Source organism: Cyprinodon variegatus, unplaced genomic scaffold (genome assembly GCF_000732505.1).
Source record: "Cyprinodon variegatus isolate N-32 unplaced genomic scaffold, C_variegatus-1.0 Scaffold19, whole genome shotgun sequence".
NCBI classification, from domain to species: Eukaryota; Metazoa; Chordata; class Actinopteri; order Cyprinodontiformes; family Cyprinodontidae; genus Cyprinodon; species Cyprinodon variegatus.
This window is the reverse complement of record NW_015150472.1, coordinates 2,477,661-2,497,044: the sequence shown is the minus strand read 5'-3', so window position 1 is coordinate 2,497,044 and position 19,384 is coordinate 2,477,661. Positions and strand designations below refer to the sequence as shown.

General features: G+C 37.2%; 1 protein-coding gene across 1 annotated transcript in view; it reads left to right on the top strand.

Moving 5' to 3' along the window:
• Positions 1–6,563: 6,563 nt before the first annotated feature.
• LOC107093273 (multidrug resistance-associated protein 5-like) overlaps positions 6,564–19,384 on the top strand; it is a 36,227-nt gene continuing 23,406 nt past the window's right edge. Inside the window, exons 1-4 of the mRNA XM_015388247.1 lie at positions 6,564–6,812; positions 11,217–11,403; positions 12,231–12,386; positions 17,504–17,651. Of these exons, the coding sequence (XP_015243733.1) occupies positions 11,222–11,403; positions 12,231–12,386; positions 17,504–17,651 (486 nt within the window). The 5' untranslated portion in view covers positions 6,564–6,812; positions 11,217–11,221. The remainder of the gene's footprint in view (positions 6,813–11,216; positions 11,404–12,230; positions 12,387–17,503; positions 17,652–19,384) is intronic.

Here is a 19,384-nt window from a genome sequence, read left to right as displayed (position 1 = left end):
GACCCGCTCCTATGTAATTATAAATAACGAATTCTAAGGCAACGCAAATATTAAGGTTAAGAGGCTGAGCTCGTAACTGATGATAAATAAAATAGTTATGTATAATATATTACATTTCTGACTGTATATCCCTGTAATTATTACACACTGTAGCTTTAAAGGGTTCCTCAGCACTTTTTTTTTTTTTGCAGGTACTTATAGGTTGCTGTCTTGCTAAATATAAAGATAACTTTCCCTGGAGTTTACAATTTGCTTTCCATAAGTTACAACATTTTTCATAAACTTAATACATTTTCCACCTCTTTATTACTTTAAAGATTCTTCCAATGTATTTTGGGGGTATTTAATGTGACAGCGCCTGTGCCAGGCTAGAAAGAATGCTGTGTGTTTCCAGGTAAAATCTTCTTGATCATAGGATGATCTGTATGTTTCATTAAAAATATCCTGCTAGGTTTTGGGGAAGTATTTATTAAGTTTTGGGAAAGTATTTTGTATGTATCTGAAAGAGTAGAGATTCACTAATCAATCAAATGTGTAAAGATTTGTTTAGTCTACATATTCTTTTCTTGTCATTCCAAATAAAAACAGTAATAAGAATATGGTTATACTTTAATTACATTACATTGATGATAGGTGTCCCATAAGGGCTACTAAAGAACTTCTAAAAAGGTTCTACAACAAGATTCTTGACTTGCTTCATTGGGTTCCAGAAACATGACTTTTTGCAACTCAGCTATAATATGATGTGTGGAACTTTATCCCTCATCACTGAGGTCAAATTCCTGGCTTTATATTTATTATTAATGTAAGATGCCTTGGAACTTCAATTACAGTAGCTATATGAATACTGTAAAATGTTTATGGAGGATATTGCCATGTGAAGTAGGCAATTACAATGTTAGATCAATGCAGCTTCCTGGAAGATGTTTTAGTCCATTCCCAGATGGACTCATCAGAATCTATTGTTATCTGTGGTTACAGCAGCAGTCCAGACATGGCCATTAAAACCTGCTAGACAAATTATATTTCCATTCTCATCATTAGTAGCTATAGGCCTCGTGTTCTATTTAATGATCATGGATTATATCAAATCTGGCCAACACTTCATTTCCCTCAGCTATGACTACTCTCTGAGAGGTTTCTTAAACTTTCCACTGGGAGAACTTTGCTTAAGAGTTAGCAGTTGCTGAATATCACCCTATCAGACAAGCATAATGTACATGCTGTCGTCTTCTGAGGCTTAGGGTTTTAAAGTTATCTATTCTTTTGCACAGAGTTGGAAAAGGCTATTTAAAGCCGCTCTGCAGAGGAATAACTTTTTTGTGTAGTTTATAATAACATCACATATTATTTAAAGATGTCTTCCTTTTGAAATAAGGAGTTTGTGAATTTCAGAGGGTTTTTTGATCTCTTGATGTTACAAATAAAGATGCTAAGTAACAATTATGTGTAGGGAATAGGCACTAATTTTACACGGTCAAGGTAGAGGCATTAATCCAGAAATTACCGGGAAGAACTTGGGAATCAAAACTAGGAGAAGAAACAAACCAAAATAAGAATGTAGAGGGTCAAGCAATGATGAACTGCACAGGAGGTGTTTATATGCTAGATAGAACAATGAATGGGCTGATAGGGAGCAGGTGTAGACAGAAGCAAAGGAGCTAAGGGGAAAGCAAAGGGACACTAGGGGGCAACAAAGAATAAGCAGGGAAAACATCAGGGTCCAACTGTAACTACAAAAAAACTTAAATTAAGCTAAAGGAATAAAATTAATGGCAACAATTAAAACTAGAGCAAGCAATAGTAATACCAAAAATGCTGAAAAGATATAACTGAAAGAAATAACAAGGGGGGTTAAAACCAAAATAATCAAAAATGATATAGATCTTGATGAATAAAGAATATCATAAAATAAAGTATACATCAGAACCCTTAAACAGAACAGAAAACTTATAGAACCAGAAAGAGCAGAATCATAAAAGAAGATCAGGGTCTTATGTATAAAGCAATTCTGCACACAGTAATCTGCATTTCAAGTGTTTAACTTAAAACTCGGGATGTATAGAATTTACGTTTAGTGATATTGTGCGACAATCCATTCCAACATTTGAAGTCGACCAATTATTGTGCAAGAATGGCAGCCTTGGTAATGCTGGAGGACATCGACAGTGGAAGAATCAGGGAGGTGTGTTTAAAGATCCCGCTGTCCTGCTGGGACATGATGATGGATGGATCATTATCTGGTTTAGATTTTCCAGCATCACAGCAGGGAAGAAGGAAACCCTTTCCGCCATGCCAGTTCAAGTTCTAACTGCAATAGATTTATTTATTATTTTATTTAAGGCCCTGACAGGTTGGGCTTTTAACAGTCACCCTCAGGCCTCCCCATGGCGGCCATATTAGTGTATTGCACACATGTACAAAATTCTCTCTAGAAAATAAGCTTGAGTTGATACACATTAAATTACAATTTGAATCGAGCAGCTGATTTAGAAATGGAACGCGTGGCTTTTGTGCCTATAAGGCTGGATCTATTAATATAACTTTCACTGTTATACATTTAGAGCATTTTGATTACAATGATGTGCACAGATTTGTGATGAGCAAACTCAGAGGCAATAAGTTTGCTGGATTACTCAGGATTTCTCTATAGTTACTATATTAATAGCAGCAACCATTCTGAATAATAGTTTCATTAGGACCAACCATGGTTCTGAACCAAAAAAAATTGGCTTTTCCCTTTCAGGTTAGATGAGAGTTCCTCCCTTGAGTGTAGCAGTTCAAGTATCTTGGAGTCTTGATCACAAGTGAGGGGAGAATGGAGCAGGAGATCAATAGACGGATCATTGTGACTGCTGCTATAATGCAGACGCTGCACTGGTCTGTGGTGGTGAAAAGAGAGCTGAGAGAAAAGGCAAAGCTCTTTGCGATAACAGCATTGCTGCTTTATCTGACTTTCCACCCATCCAACCAACACCTTGGTTAAACTGCATTTTCTTCCACTCTCTTGGCTCCCATTGTTTACAATTAAATAACACTGATCATCTGGCTCATTCAAATACACAGTCACAATTATGTTGTGCTTTGCCTGGACAATTTATGGTTCAATGTGAGCGTTAAGTGGGACAAACATGAGCTGGAGCCTTCAATGCATATTTTACAGCACAGCTGTGATCTTTATCCTGAGCTATCTCTATAGTTATGCTGCTATAGGCTTAGACTTCTGGAGGACATAGGGACCCCCATTTCATCATTCTGTTTCATTCTATCTCTGTTCTCCCACTCTGCAGAATCTGCTAGTTCAATCTCTAACATTTTGCTTTCTCTGCTTTTTCTCATAGTAGCTTAATCTGGTCTGTTCCTGTTTGGCTGTGACACCATCCTGGAGAGAAATATCAGCTGTGCTGCTGCCATCAACACCGTTGTTTATAGATGCTGGAGATCGGCCTGTTTTCCATTGTAGTCCTGTTTCTCTAAACGTGACTGGCTGGATGTGCTCTCTTCATCCTCTGACATGGGAGCAGGCTCGGAGCTTGTCTGCCTGGCTGTGTGTTTCCCTTGCCTTTTACAGCTACTTTTTGTATCTCTGCTTCTGTCTCTTTGAACTCCAGTCGGCCTCAGCAGATGGCCGCTCACACTGAGCCTGGTTCTGCTGGAGGTTTCCTCCTGTTAAAAGAGAGTTTTTCATCTCCACTGTCGCTACAAGCATGCTTAGTGTAAGGGATTGCATTTAAGACAAGGAGTCGATGCAATCAACTGGTTTTCCTCAGATAGAAAACTTTGACTCAAATTGACTGTATGATCTGGTGAACTGTAAAGTGCCTTGAGATGACATGTGTTGTGAATTGGCGCTACATAAATAAACTGAATGGAACTGAATTGAATTTATAGGAAAATTGCTTTGTTTTGTGTATGCATAATCTTTTATGTCACATTTTTTTTTGCAGGATGTCTGTTTTTTTTTTAGAGTGCAAGACTGCACTACCCACTGATCCGCAATCACCTTTCTTCTTCTATTTTAGAATAGAAGAATGTCATTGTTTGTATCGTAATAAAAACCCATGGATCTATAATATTTGGCGTCCCTCATTCTGTGATGGATTAGGTAACTGTTCGGATGCCTCTGTTGGGAAAGGGTTCAGGCGTAGAGCAGGTAAAGGCTCTGCTGATAAAAACTGATAGATTATCCTTCTACTTCTAAAACACAATCGATGGCTTTAAAAAATATTGCACAGGTGTCAGACAGTAAATACCCAAATCCTTCCCTCAGCCTTCTCTGTATTGACCCAAAGCTTCAAGTCTGCAGTCTTTACTCCCTAAACACTGAAAATACACATATGAAAAGTAAATTTTAATTAGTTAATGTATTTAATTATTTATATACTTCAGCTATGTGCAAATCTGAAATATATTGTTGACCGTTCACATTCAGGGCTGCAAAACCAGGCAGAGAAGTATTTCTGTTTTAAACCTCTATCTTGTTTGTCCTGTTAAGAGCTATCTCAGTCTTGCTGACCAGTCTTTAATATTTACATGAGAAAATGCACTATGTACCACACAAAATAAAAAAGACGGTTAAAAAGAAGAGGAGGGTCTCTGTTTTTTAAGAAAAAACATGCAAATTTATATTATTTGATATTTTCAGGTTCCCCCAAAATAAAAAAACGGAATCCATTTTTAGTAACCTCAAAATGCCCTTATGCTTTTGATAATTCTTTTTGCTTTTATACATCTTGTATTTAGACTTTCCAAAATATTTAAATAATAGACCAACTCTTAGATGTTTATGAATTTAAATAGTTTTAGGGGAATTTTAAATGTGAAGGAATTATCTGTGTTTTCTCAAAAAGCATGCAAACAACAAACACTAAAACTGTTTCTTTTTCTTGCACTGAATAACATCCAGTCATTGAAGCTGTGGAGCTGAAAAACGAAAAGGGACTTGGTAGAGATGAGGGGCAAGTTAGGACTTGATCAACCCAAAGTGACTCACCTGGGAGAAAAATTGAATAAAGCAACACATAAAACAAGATATATTTGCTTAATGAAACTGATGCATGTTTTAAAGGAAAAACAATATTATTTAACCTATAACTTATAATTCAAATACAAACTTTAGTTTTATGTACAACATACATGGCATTTAATTGTAGTTCTCCTAAATAATATCTACTAGTACTAAATAAAGTTTGGTGGGATGTGTGTTTTTTTTTTTTTTTCCCCAGGAATCGCCTGACAGGGAAAAAAAGACTATAATTTAATATCTGTATAAAACCAGCTGTTCAGGGAAAGTCTCATAGTTTTGTTAGAGAAACACAGAGTATCATCAAAACCATGCTACACTTCACTATAACCTTAAATTGCCAAATAAAACTGAACTTTAGTGGACTTAATATGGCAATTTCGATTTTTCATAGCAGAATTTATGTGACTTTTAGTTTAAAACATATACAGGGTCTCTGTTTTTAAGAGAAAAATGTAGCATAAAATGACAGTTCAGCTACAATATTGGCCTTTAGAAAAATAGCAAGTGAGCGTTTTAAACTCAGCCTTCTGACCTTTAAGATCTGTCCAAGTTTTGATTGGTTCACAATTACATTTGGCTGGAGCTGCAATTACAGCCTACAAATGCTATTCAAATAGGTGTACTGTTCTCTTAAAATGTCAATTTGACATTTGAGAATAATTCTTTTTTTTTAATATAATCTAAGGTAGTTAAAGGGAGACCATTGAGTGTGGGAAATCAGTTCAAGTATATGTTGCTACGCTGCTATTAAGCCTTTGTTTGCTCTTGTTCTAAAACCTTCATACTTATACATACTTTATACATATACTCATATACTATATACAATATATAGTGTATAGCTATATACTATATACACAGTAGACTGTGAGTTAATGTAACGCAGGAGATCTCTAGACCTCCTGCATTACATTAAGACACAGTCTACTGTGTATATAGTATGTGGCTTTATACGATAGTATATTGTATGTTTTATATTGTATATAGTTACGGATTCTGTATTTTGTAAATATATCAAATTTGTCTGCACCATCAACATCAAGTCAAATTTCTTGTAAGTGCAAACCTACTTGACAATAAATCTGCTTCTGATTCTTCTGTTTCTTCTGATTCTTCATTCAAAACTAACACCACGTGACATTCTAAGCTATTTTAAATTTTTATTTATTCCTTTATTCATTCATCTATTTTTTTTTTCACTATTTATATTTATCAGATTTTTCTTATCATTTTTATATCTATAAAACCAAAAAATATGATGCATTATCCTTTTCATCCTCTCCTTTCTCTTCAAACACTACCATTTCAGTGTTAGAGGGTTAGCCAATCACATTCCTTTGTTTTCATCGAGTCACTCAGGGAATAACCAATCAGAATCGCCGACACGTTTCCTGTTCCGCCCATTGTTTTTTTCTCGTTACCAAGGCGACAGCTCAGCAGACGTTGTGGTTGGCTGAGCCGCTGTTACATCAGAGTGAAGCCGGGATTTCCTCTCCCCCTGCCTGGCTGTGTGTGACCCACCTTGTGTCGTTATGTGACGGAGCAGCAGAGCCGTGAACGCCGCTGTCGGGAGGCAGCACGCACTCTGTACACGTGAGGCGGAAAGTTTGACATTTTCACATCTAGTGTGTCCGTCCGAGCACCGCGCCGGCTCTCCGGGGAGATGTATCCACACAGAACCGAAGAAGTTTAAGGCTACTGAGGCGTCATGATCATCTTCATCTGGATGTCTTAATTTCAAGCACATCTTAACTGCTCCCAAAGTGACCCACGAAAGGCGGAATTTACCGTAAGTGATGTAATAATAAGCAGTGGAAATGTACTACTGTGAAGTTAGTTCCCTGATATTTCTCCTCAAGGGCTGAAACTTTCTTGAACAAATCTGATCACATTGCTTAGAGGTACTTTTTCAAACAAGTTCTACAATTTCTTTTTAGGTTTTGTTATTTGTTTTGGCACATGTTTTAGAGGAAATACAACAAATGCATCATCCAAAAGTACTGATGAATAGACAAAGTTTAAATGAATGGATGGAAGAAGAGTGAATCAGTTTTAATGGTTGGATGGATGATAATAACATAGTTTTAACTGCTGGATTCATTGATTGAGGGACAAATAGTTTTTATATATGGAAATGTGGACAGACATTAATGGACAGATGGATGCAACAAAAAAGTTTGATAAAGAGAAAAAAAAAAGGTATACAGATTGATGTTTCCATATGAAAAGAGGAAATACAGCCTAGATATTCATTTTTTCCATGAATATTATATCCCCACTCAAAATATACTTATATGAAATTTATTGGTCCTGTTCTAGAGGGGAAAGGAAGCCTGTATAGTGTATGTATTAGGATATAAGTCGTATATTTAGACTGTTATATGTTGTTTGACTCTAATGTTGAGTCAAATATACCATGGTGTTAAAACTAAAATATTTAACATTGCTGATTTGTATTTATTTAAAACGGATATATAGCAGTTATTCCCGCTGCCGCTAAAATAATTCAATATATATTATTACAGCCATAATAGTTATACATGATATATATTTACTGCTATTCAAACTTTAATGTTGTAAGTGTAAAAATCTCCATATTTCTCAGTCATTTCTGTACTTTTTTGTGTGACATTTTGTAAAAAAAATTGCTATGATGTAAAATGTACGTTTTTGATTCAAAGAAGTAAGTATTCCTTAATATTAGAAACGACCTGATTATACTGTAGAAATGGTAGAAAATTCTATCGTTGTTAATAATAATAAAGTACTTGGAAATGTATTTATTTTTTTTTTTAGAAAGATTGAAAATCATTCCTGTTTTAGAGGGTAATTAAATGAATCAACAGAAGGAACCACTTATTTGAAAACAGATACTGTACAGAAGATGCCGACAAAGATCCAATTCAGTACCGATCCGATATGTTCTCAGCATGCATCAGATATACTTTTTAACACATTTTGTAGAGTTCAATGTTAAAAAAAAGGCTTTAGAAATTGGCATTACTTATACAGCTAACAATAACCAACAACAATAGGTATGAGAACATTTCACTGAAAGAAAATTTAAAACAATCCACTGGACTTTGTTTCAAAGTTTGAAGATGTTTGGCCTCCCATCCAGGAAGCTTTTTCAATTCAAAATGTCAGGAATAGCGTTGAGTTCAAGGTTTTATACAGTAGCCCAACAAAGCCTTGTTTTTGTTTGGAAAAACCTGCAAATTGGAACAGACGAAGGGGTTCATCGATTCGGAATGGGGTTTGTCTGGCTTCTTTTGTTAGATTGCAATGCCCCATACCCGTCTAAGTGCCATCTAAGTATCTCACTGACGTATTATTAACTTATTGGTTATATAGATTTTAAACAGAAGCACACTATTTATTTATATCAGTGTCCTTATCTCTGAGATTTTAAATGCAGGCCGATATATTCTGTTTATGCACCGCTTTGAAAATCTTGTCAGGTATCCATATCAGTTAACAATATTGACGTTATGGCCGATAACCAATGTTTACCTCTGCCATATATCATATTTTTCCCTTCCTATTGGGCATCGTAAAAAAACATCAACCCCATTTCTGATATGGATTCTCTGCTTCAGTTAAATACCCAGAATACTGAGCTTCATCACAGTCAAAGTCACAGGACTGGTATTTTGCTGCAATAGAAACGGCAACCACGTGGAAATAAACGTCAGTTGGTAATATCTGCACAGTTTCACTTATTGGACCAATACCCATATTTTTAAAATTGACCAACACCGACTGATAATGATTTTGTTACCGATTTATTGTGCTTTTTTCATTCTGATATTCCTCTTAGTCTGATGGATGGAAAGATTTCTATCATATTCCTTTTTGATAACCAGAAAAAATTCCAAAGTCTGACTGCTTAAAATCAAAATAGAAAAAAAACGAACCTTCTCTTTTAGGCTCTAAGCTTTACCCCCATTTAGGCGTGTTTTGTTGACGTACTGCTCTGAACGTTTTTGACATTTCTCTTGAGAAAACCAAACCTGACTTACAGGTTAAGCTGCAATGCTGGAAGATAATTACTTATAAAGGATCGTGCATGGTAAAAAAGTTTGACTGCCTTTAATTCCCGTCGAGTTAATGCCATGCTGAGCTCTGAGAAAGTTTACCCAACACGCACACAAAGGCTGTGGATTGAAGGAGGAGAACAATATTTTCTACCTTTCCCTTACGTCTGAATCTCGGTTCTCACCTTATCAACAGTGATTGCGTTTCAGCATATTTCCCAACAGTACTTCTGGTATCAGTTTCTACTTGTGCCCCAGCTGAGCTGCCAGTATTGAATCTCCTTACTGCCTGCTTTCTTTGGCCCACACCGGGCCGGCCTGACCTTGCAATGGAGCTTTGCTAGAGAAGGGATCAGTGGCGGCGTACGGGACATGCCGGCTCAGCTCATACACCTGCTTCAGAGCTCCCAGGGCGGCTGGCAGGCTGTCTTTAAACAGATAAGGACTGTATGCCAGAGAGGGGTGCTGACCTGTGAGCAGAGTGGTGTTTTTAAAAAAAGACTATCTGCATCGCAGAGGGTGATTCAGCAAAACACTGCTCTTCTGTAATAGCTCTCAGGGTTAAGGGAAGACAGAGCAGCTGGATTACCATGTTTGATCCATCCCTACCAAGAGTCTGCCTGTAATAACAGCTTGAAGAGTCATAAAAAAAAAAATCTGTCAAAGACGCATCACTCCATTAAGATGTTTGCCTTGTTGCTTTCAGCTCCTTTACAGGCAGAAATCCTTCAGAGCTGTCATCTATAAACTCCTGTTGGTCATGGGGGGATTGGAACGCAGCATCATACAGTTGTTCTTAGTTTGTCCTAAAGAAACTCATCCGAGAACTGAGAACTGGTTCCTTTGGAGTAAAAGTTGTCCTTTCCCTATTGTTGTCAGTATGGGGGCAGCAGTTTGACTCCAAGGCTAGCCTACATAAGGGGACATTATGTATTTATGTTTTGATTGTGTAATTATAACTGTAAATCCTTGTTTTATTTCATATTTGAATTAGGGCTGAAACAATTAATCAGATTAATCATGATTTATTGCTTATTGTAGAAATCATTGTATTGTAGAAGTCAACTAATTGTACTAATTGATTAATTGTTAAATTGAGTATAGAGACTGTAAAAAATGCCTTTATCTGACAGAGCGACCCGCTTAGAGCAGTAATTATATCAAAATTGAAAATATATATATATATATATTTAAATATTTTTCATTGAAGATAAAAAAAACTGATTTAATTTCTTAAGAAATCTTCTTATAAGGAACTTTTGGCTATCCGATTATTAATCGATTAATCAAAATATATATATATGCAAAATAATCGTTAGTATCAGCCCTAATTTGAATATATATATATATGTAAATGCAAATCAAAATATATATATATGCAAAATAATCGTTAGTATCAGCCCTAATTTGAATACAGCGAAGTCATCAGTACAAAAGTCTAATGATAGAAACCCCAAGATAGTTTAGTTTAGTCATGTTTTAGCCACAATCCTCTTAATCCGCCTTAAAAACCTGTTTGGAACTGGTGGCTGAAGCAAACTGAAATGTTTCTCCTTCCTGACTTGTCAGTGTCTCTGTGTTGTGCTACTTTCTTCTGAAAACCTTCATAAGTAATTTTTGTTTTTATTCAGTTTTTATTTACTTACTTTATTTCTACTAAATAGCTCACAGTTTTTGTGATGGTTTATGCAAAAGTAATGATGCCACAATATGATTCCTGCTAAAAGATTCAGTCAGTTTATCCGGATACAGCATCCTTTCCCAGAAACATTGGTAAACTTTTTCTTATTGAATCAACTCTGAATTATCAGTCAGAGATGTTGCCAGGAGGAAGGCATCTATCTGCTGCCATCCATCTGTTTGTTAGCCTCTGTAATTACCCATTGCTCTGAAACTAAATAAATATCTTATCCAGACCATATTTCTCTCTCCATTCTGTTATAAAGGGTTTTCTTTTTCCAAGGCTGACCCATTATAAAAGTAAAAAACATTTTTGTTTTCCACAATTAAACCATTTTGTGCATTCTGTATTCTTTTTTTTTTCTTTCAATAAGAAATCCATGATTCAAATCATTGGAGATTTTTTTCTTAGTTATTTTCTTTCTATAGTTTTTTTTGTAACCAGTTTTTTTTATTTTTTTTATTTGTATCTTTAGAAGCCATGTTCCCTGATGCCCTGGATGCAGCCGGGCGGGTGGAGGGCCTTCCACTCTCCTCTCCACTACCGCTGCCCGACCTGGAGGAGGAGGAAGAGGCCGAGGCATCAGCAGAGAGGGGGCCAAAGAGACGAGGCCGCTACCGTAGAAGCCTGCAGCTTCTAAAGCCCTTCAGGATAACACACAAGTAATTTGTTCAACATTTATGGAGAAGCTCTTTCAACATCAACAAAAAAAAAAAAAAAAATAACATGAATCATATATTAATGATTGGCTGCAGTGTTCACTAATGTTTAAAGCTTCCTGTTTGGACAACCGAAGGTCCGATTAGTCAGCTTGGAACTCATTTGACCTTATTTTCAAATATTGTTTGGCCCTAACTCAACCTAACACACTCTACCAACCGACAGGCATGCTGGTGGCTGCATGATGCTGCGGGTCTGTGGTACTGGTGTGGTGCACAAAGTTTGTGAAACTATTAAAACGAAAGACTGTCTTCAAATTCACTTTAAATCAACAGCTTTATGAGTGAAACTGGACACAGTTGTGTCTCAAAAGAACTCTAATTTGAAACATACTCCAGAAGATTGTTTTAAAAAGCATAGAGCTGGGACAAAAGTCTCAAATGCATAAGAGAGGTAGAGCTGATATGGGGAACTCAGTAGTTTTCTGGCTGTCTAATCAGCAGACTGTCAGGGTGTAGCAGGAGGCCATGATAAGGCATGGGAACGTATCCCTCAGTGGCACACAGCACCATGTTGGAGCATGTCTCACCTGATAAACCAACCCCCTCCTCTATTTTTCTTTCTTTTCCGCTGCTCTCACAGATTTCTGTGAAGAATGTGCAAATTACTGTCCAAACACTGCAGCCAGGAGTCTCATGTTGCTGGCTCTGACCATTAAAGACACCGCTTATTTTTTCATGGGCCTGAATGGTTGATGAGAGAGCTAACATAGCATCTCTGCGTTAGCCCTGCACTCTCACCCATTTTCACGTCTTCTGTTCTATTCCAGGCATCAACACCCTGTTGATAACGCGGGCCTCTTTTCTTTTATGACCCTACACTGGCTCTCCCCGCTGGCTCTGAAGGCCTATAAGCAGTCCAGCTTGTCTTTAGATGATGTGTGGGGACTGTCTTGCCACGAAGCATCAGCAGTCAACTGCAAAAGGTGAGATTTAGCTCATGAAATAGATCTAGAGTGTGAAAAAAAAAAAGAGTCCTGCTCCTGAAATACTTAGGGGACTTGGGGAGGGGCTTCAAATTCACCCTATTTCTTTGCTTTAATTATTCTGGATTATTAGAAAAGGAAAACTGAGTGTCAAGATAAATCAAACTGAATTAATAATGATTTATTTTTACATTTTAAAAATGTATAACATGGGTTTGTACGCTGATGATGTCCTTAATCTTTGATATGTAAAATCCCAACTTTTCCAACTCATTAATCATTTAGATTTTTAGGTTATTCACCGAAAAAGTCTATAAAAAATGCAGTTTATTTCCTGTTAGAATCTTGTAGACTGTTAAATCAGGATGTTTTATTGTTTTATTGAGACCAAGTCTGGTTTAGATCCCAATAAACTCACTGACACAGTTTTTATTTGTCATACCAAATTATATTAACTTATTATTGATAAGAAGAACCCATATTCAGACTTTCTAGATTTAAGTGTAAAAGATCTTAATATATTTTGAATTAAAGCATCTCTAAGTTAGTCTATATGCCAACAAAGCTGCGAAACAACCCTTTGCTACGTCACCAAACCATCACCCTAAATTTAGGTTTGTATTAAATTTGTCTAATGAGTGTGTACAAGTGTGAATTTTGAAATGGAAAATTTATAACTCCCTGTTTTAAGGACTTTTTTTTAAACAGCTGCAGGCACCGCTTCTCTTAATAGCCTCACAAAGGAATGTTTTAATTTCTTAAAACGGTTTTTAAAGGTATGGGTGAATACATTATGTATTCTTGCCTAATTCTAAGTCGAAACCAAATGCTAAAAGAAAGATAGCTGGAAGGTGCCTTTCTGCTCTTTTTAAACCTAAGAATATATATTTTTGCATCTTATAAAACCAATGCGTCAGCTTCTTATTGCCATAGTTGATTTTATATTGTTTTCTAGGGAAAGTTGAGGTGAGGTAGCATACACTGATTTCTCTGATCTTAGCCCAGCAGTGATTAAAGGGGTTTTAGCTTTTACACATCCAAAGATAAATACCTGGGGCAGTTATTTTCTGATGGTTCCAAAAACACTAAAAGCATTCCTCCACCGCTCAGGTATTTGTTTTAATTCACTAGAGTGACTGAAAGCAAGAAAACAAAACAACACATCTATGGACAGAATGGAAGGTTTGGGTGAAAACATACTCCATGCATCTAGATGATTCTGATCCATCCATTTTCTGTCACACTTCCTCCCTGCTGGGGTCGCGAGGGTCTCCAGCTGTCAATGGGCGAGAGGCGGGGTACACCCTGGACAGGTCACCAGAGACAACCAGGACAAAAGCGATTCAAACACACACTCACAAGAGAATTTAGAGAAGCCAATTAACCTAACAGTCATGTTCTTGGCCACTGAGCAGGCCTGTGATCGTGATGCTCAAATTATTTACATAAAAGACAAAACATTAACGCTTGACTTCACTCTAAACAGCAACCCAAAGTAAAGTCAGAAGACAAACGTGCAATGAGGGGGTATTTTCAGACGAGAAGAGCATTCAGCTACAGGCCCCATGTTCAAAATGCTTCACATGGAAAAAAACTAGCTGCATATTACTCTGAACCCACTCCAGTGTAAAACATGGCAGTGGCAGCATCATGCTGCAGGATGTTTTTCTTCAGCTAGCACAGGAACATGACAGATTAAAACCTGCAGGAGACTTGACACGGGGACAGAGATTAGGCTTTCATTAGAGTAACAACCCTAAATATATAGCCAGTGCTAAAACGGAGCGGTTTGGTTAAACACAGCTATGTGTTGGAATGGCCTAGCCTAAGACCAGAAGTAAAAATTCAGTTTAAAGTTAAAAAAGCAAAATTTCTTTTAATCTTATTAAGCTATTCTAAAATGACAAATGGGCTTCACTTTCGGGATGCACTTCTGTTTGGAAAACATTTTTCAAAGTCTTTGTTTTTTTTCTTTTTAAATATTTTTCTCCCACTTCACAATGACATCTTAGCTCGATCAGAGAAAAATACATGAATTTTCTTTTGCTCAGACTCCAAATATTTGCTCTGAATGAAGCATTTTCCTGAACTTTTTTTCTCTCTCTTGTTTTTCTTGAAACAATAAAATATAAAGGTAAGTATTCTGAATTCTTTATGAATTATCTTTGATTTGATGTCCTTCCATGAAAGGAAGACACCCTTTCCTTTACTGTTTCTATAGTAACAGTTATTTTTACGGCTTTACTTTCAGTCAGTATGTTGTTGTTGTTTTTGTTCCATGAGACCTAACTGATGAGCAGCCTGTCGCTCACTAATGCAGGAACACCGTGTTGGGGTCAGGAGGGGCCATCTAAGTATAGCAGGGATTAGAGATTACAGTGAAAGTTGTTCCCTGACTTGTGTGCATATGTCTCTCCTCCACCTGAGTCTCCCGGTGTCTCCCTGTCACTATAATTAGCTGTCACTGGCCGTCGCCGTTAGGCCGCCAAAGCACGGCTTAAAAAAATAGTGATGTTTACTGAATGAACTATAAGGACTAGAATAAGTCCAAAAGAAAAGTAAAGAGATGCATTGTTGTCTTTCTCACTAATGTGCTGCCTCCATGGCATGACTCGGCAACAAAGAGGGGGATGACTTTTGAGGAAGTTCTGCTGAATCGGATGACAGCTGCGTGACCGGCTCAGCTGAGGTCTGGCAGTGCATTGCCTCTTCTTCTTTCACGTGCGTCAGAGTGCCTATTCAAAAGAAGCAGTAATGAACCATGTTTCCAGTTATGTCAGGCATAGCAAGAACAGTTATGCAACCCTGATAGAGAGATGATGGTACGAGGAGAAACTTGGAGGTGGAAAAAAAAAAAGGAACCCTTGGAAGAGTTGACACTCGCCGGTTCTCGTTGAAGTGCCAAGCTTTAACGCAATGTCCTGGTCGACACTTCCTCAAAACATCAGCATCTCTTGCCATCTGGCTGGTGGCTGTTAGGAACATTTCATCCCTGCTTAAAATAGTCCCTCTTTTGGAGCACACGCGGCTGCCTCTGTGGTCTCATTTACATTTCAGTCGCTGTCTGCGGACAGTCAAGATCTTTTGCTTCTGTGAAGTATTTAGTTTACATTTGGCCTTTTTAGTGTTTTACCAGGTTTTAGAAACAAAACATTACACATAAAATGGTGATAACAAATGTTACACAAGTCTCAAGTTAAACAAAAATATTAACATATTAAGAAATGTTATATATAAAACATTTATTAAAGGCTGGGTTGGGTTGCTACTTTGCCAGTGCTCCCCCCCTGAAGGCCACTAGTGACACTGTACTGTAGCGCTTCAAACGGTCTCCCATCATGTTTTGCAATCAGACCTCTTTGGACATTTATTTACCTCTCTAGATGAGATCCCACAGCAGAGAACCAGAAATAAGTCACATCAGATAAGTTTTGCATCAGTTTTGTTGCCTAACAACAACTCAGCTTAGTCAGTACCCCCCTGCTTAAGGGGAGCTCAGACTCTTGACTCATTCAGTAATGGATTCGTCAGTGTAAAGTTACATGGGCAAGTTTTTGAGAAGAGCAGACCTCAAAGAGCATCAATACACCCCATTTGCTGTATAATGACCTCAAAAATTATTGGTTTTAAACTAATACTTGGGTCAAAACTCAGTGTATCACTGTGGATAGCAAATGGAGAGAGTGGCAACATATGCTCCTTACACAATTTCAGGGTATGGCCATTAAATGGGCTAATGAATCAGTGAACACATGCACATATTGGTCGATGACATTACAAGGATAAAATGCCAGCCGATGTATCTACCTCTATATACCTACCATATATCTCTATCTATCCTAAGAAATTTAGCAAAGAAGAATGTGCACAGGTTTAAGGTTCCACATGTGCAAGACTGGCAGAAACATAAACCCTTAAGGAGTGTCTTCAGCATTTAAGCCTAAGGGTTTTTTGAAAAGGATACAATAGCATTGCATTAAACATTTTTCTAGTTTATGCTTTTAAGAAGGATTTTATGCTTTTAATCTCTTTCTGCAATGACCTATTGTCACATAGGTCATTGTAGAAAGAGATTAAAAGCATAAAATGAAAATGAAAGAATGTTCGAGCAATGTGGCACTGTCCGGTAAATTCATCCCACTAAAATAAAGCTTAGATAGTGGCCATATTATAAAAGCAAGGCAAGATTATTTGTAAACCACATTTAAGCAACAATGCAACACAAAGTGCTTTATATGATCAGAACATAAAGAAGAAAACACAGAAAGTGCATTGTATTGGCATAATAACTTAAGGAAATTTGGAATCTAGGATCAAATGAATTATGGTTCTGCCAATAGATCACAGAGAACAGGTAAATAAAGCCAAACTACATTGACATTTCTGCCTTATTTTCAATATAGATTATTGCATCTGTAATTTTCTCTGACCCACCCACAACACACACATTTCAGCTAATTCCTGAGGTGCGTGTGCAGCTTTCAGCTGCTGTTTAATTGTAATTTCCTCCATTCAGCACCATTTGACTTCGGATAGTAATTATCAGGCGTGGTGAACGTGTAGTTGGCTTAATGCTCTGTCTATCTCTGATACGTTTTTAATAAAGTCGTTTGGGGCATAAATTACTTTCTGCAGCTGCTCCGCTGCTGCTTTATGGACTCATTAGCCGTGACGCTTTTGGCCAACAAGGATATTTATCCACTTCAAGTTGTGTTCTGCAGCTACAGAGGTATAGCAGAGCATCTCTAACACGTTAGGTACCTTTCTTGCACTGATGGGTGTGATGAATCACTTATCATTCTGTGTTGGAGCTCACCTTTCCATAATTATCACTTTGTTAATTTCTGTTTTGTGGTTTCTAACTAGCATAATTGCCCCCAGGTTGTGTAGACTCCCCAGGGTGGACTTCTTGGTATTCTCATACACTCTTTTTACATAATAATAACATAAAAACAGGATAGATGAAATATTTTTTTACTCATAATCTTGTAAAGGCAAAAATTTAATCTGCCAATGACTGAACTTTTGCAACCGAGGAAGGTGGTTTCATTAAATGTTATTTTTATATGTTTCAGTTCCTAATATTTACTTCTGATTCTTTATTTGGGGGGTTTTAGACTCGAATCTTTGTGGCGCAATGAGCTGAAAAGACATGGACGAGAGGGAGCATCCCTGACCAGAGTCTTCTGGAGGTTCTGCCAGACCCGGATGCTTGTGGCTGTCTTCTCTCTCCTCCTCACTATGGTGGCAGGCTTCGTTGGACCTGTGAGTGCCGTCTGAATTACTGCTTCTCCTGTTTCTGTTCCATTGGCACCGCTAATGTTCACCTGAGGGGTTTTGTGTTTGTACTTTAAATCATTTCGTTCACTTTCATGCTTGAAACTTAAATGAATGCCATTTCAGTTATTAGTCGCATTTGTGCTCAGAAATGTGCATTTGTTGATTTCTCTCTTTCATTTTTTTTTTTTTTTTTTGCTTTGGTTTTTCTTTAAAAATCCCCTCAGAGTAAATATTTTAAAGCAGATTATTTCTAAGCCTTTCATATCAGATATTAGGAACGGCTTTAGAATAAGGTTTAGATTTCTACTTTATTTCTTATCTGACTTCCTTTTGCTTTGTTGCTTTTTTGCTCCAAGCAGTTTATCTTTAATTCTGCGGTATGTTTGCTGTATTTCATCACTGCCTCTATCGTCTAATCGCATTAACTGGGTTTGCTTTTTGGTCAGGGAGGCATTTGTCTGACTTTGGTGTATAAAATATTTTCTGCACATGATCACAAAGCAGCATTGTGTGGAACAGTTTATTTCTGCTGTACATTAAGAGGCTTTAAACCATTCAAGCAGTCTCTCGTTTTATATGCAACATGTGCAAAAACCTTCTTATTAAGGCTGAATATCTATGGAAACAATATTTCACATATTTGCAATAATTACATTGATTATTATCAGCTCACATTTAATTTATCGTTTTCCTCCTTTATTATTACACAATGTGCGCACCAGTCTGTGAACCCTCACCTAGAAATGAATTCTGAACGGGCAGCAATGATTGTTAAAAGTCCTCTTTTTAATCTGACTGGGATTTGTTGATTTCTCAGTAATGCATTGGGTCAATGGGACATGACTCTGAGGTTATTTACAGCCTGCCCTTCAGACTGAATGAGGATCATGCAAGGGCGTAGGTTTGATTTCAACTTTGTAAGTGACACTATTGGTCTGATGTCATTGGTCCTATGCATAAATATGCATGCTCGTTTTTTGATGCTTGACGTGAGAATCAGGAATTATTTTGATTAAAGGGATCATGTTTACCTTGAAACCAGGTTTGAACATGCAGAGGTGCTTGTTTGAAAACTGCAGCATTGTGACATTACTTGGCTGTTTCCATAACTGCCATTAAAGACTACCTAAATGCCTAGCAGTTGTTTGCAGTGCATACAAGGAGCAGGTTCAGACCTGAGATCCCTTCAGGACCTGCTGTGTTCAGGACTCTGAGCTGGGTTGGCTCTACCTGCTGCTATAGTCTGAACACTGCATGAAATGGAAACATGCTTCTGCCATTATTAAATATGGTGCTGTGAGCCTGTTTTACTTCTAGAAGCCTTGGATAAACAGAAAATAAACAGAGTAAACCGAAACATATGCTGAAATTAGTTAATTCTCCCTTAATATTTACAGTGAGCAGCTGTCAGTTTACTAAATGACTTAGTTTTCTTAGTAGGAGGAGTTTGCACATGATGTTGAGTTTCAAAGAGCAAATCACCAGCTTTATACTTTACACTCTGCTGAATTGGGCTGAAACAATTAATCGTAATTAATCGATTATTGAAATAATTGTCGACTAATTTAGTAATCGATTAATCGTTAACTGGAGTATAGACACTGTAAAACATACCTTTAGGTGACAGAGCGACCCACCTGTCAAAATGCTCTATCCAGAGCTTCTCAGGTGGAGAAGCTTCACCAGCTTCACGTGGTTTAATGTCGTAAAAAATCTGA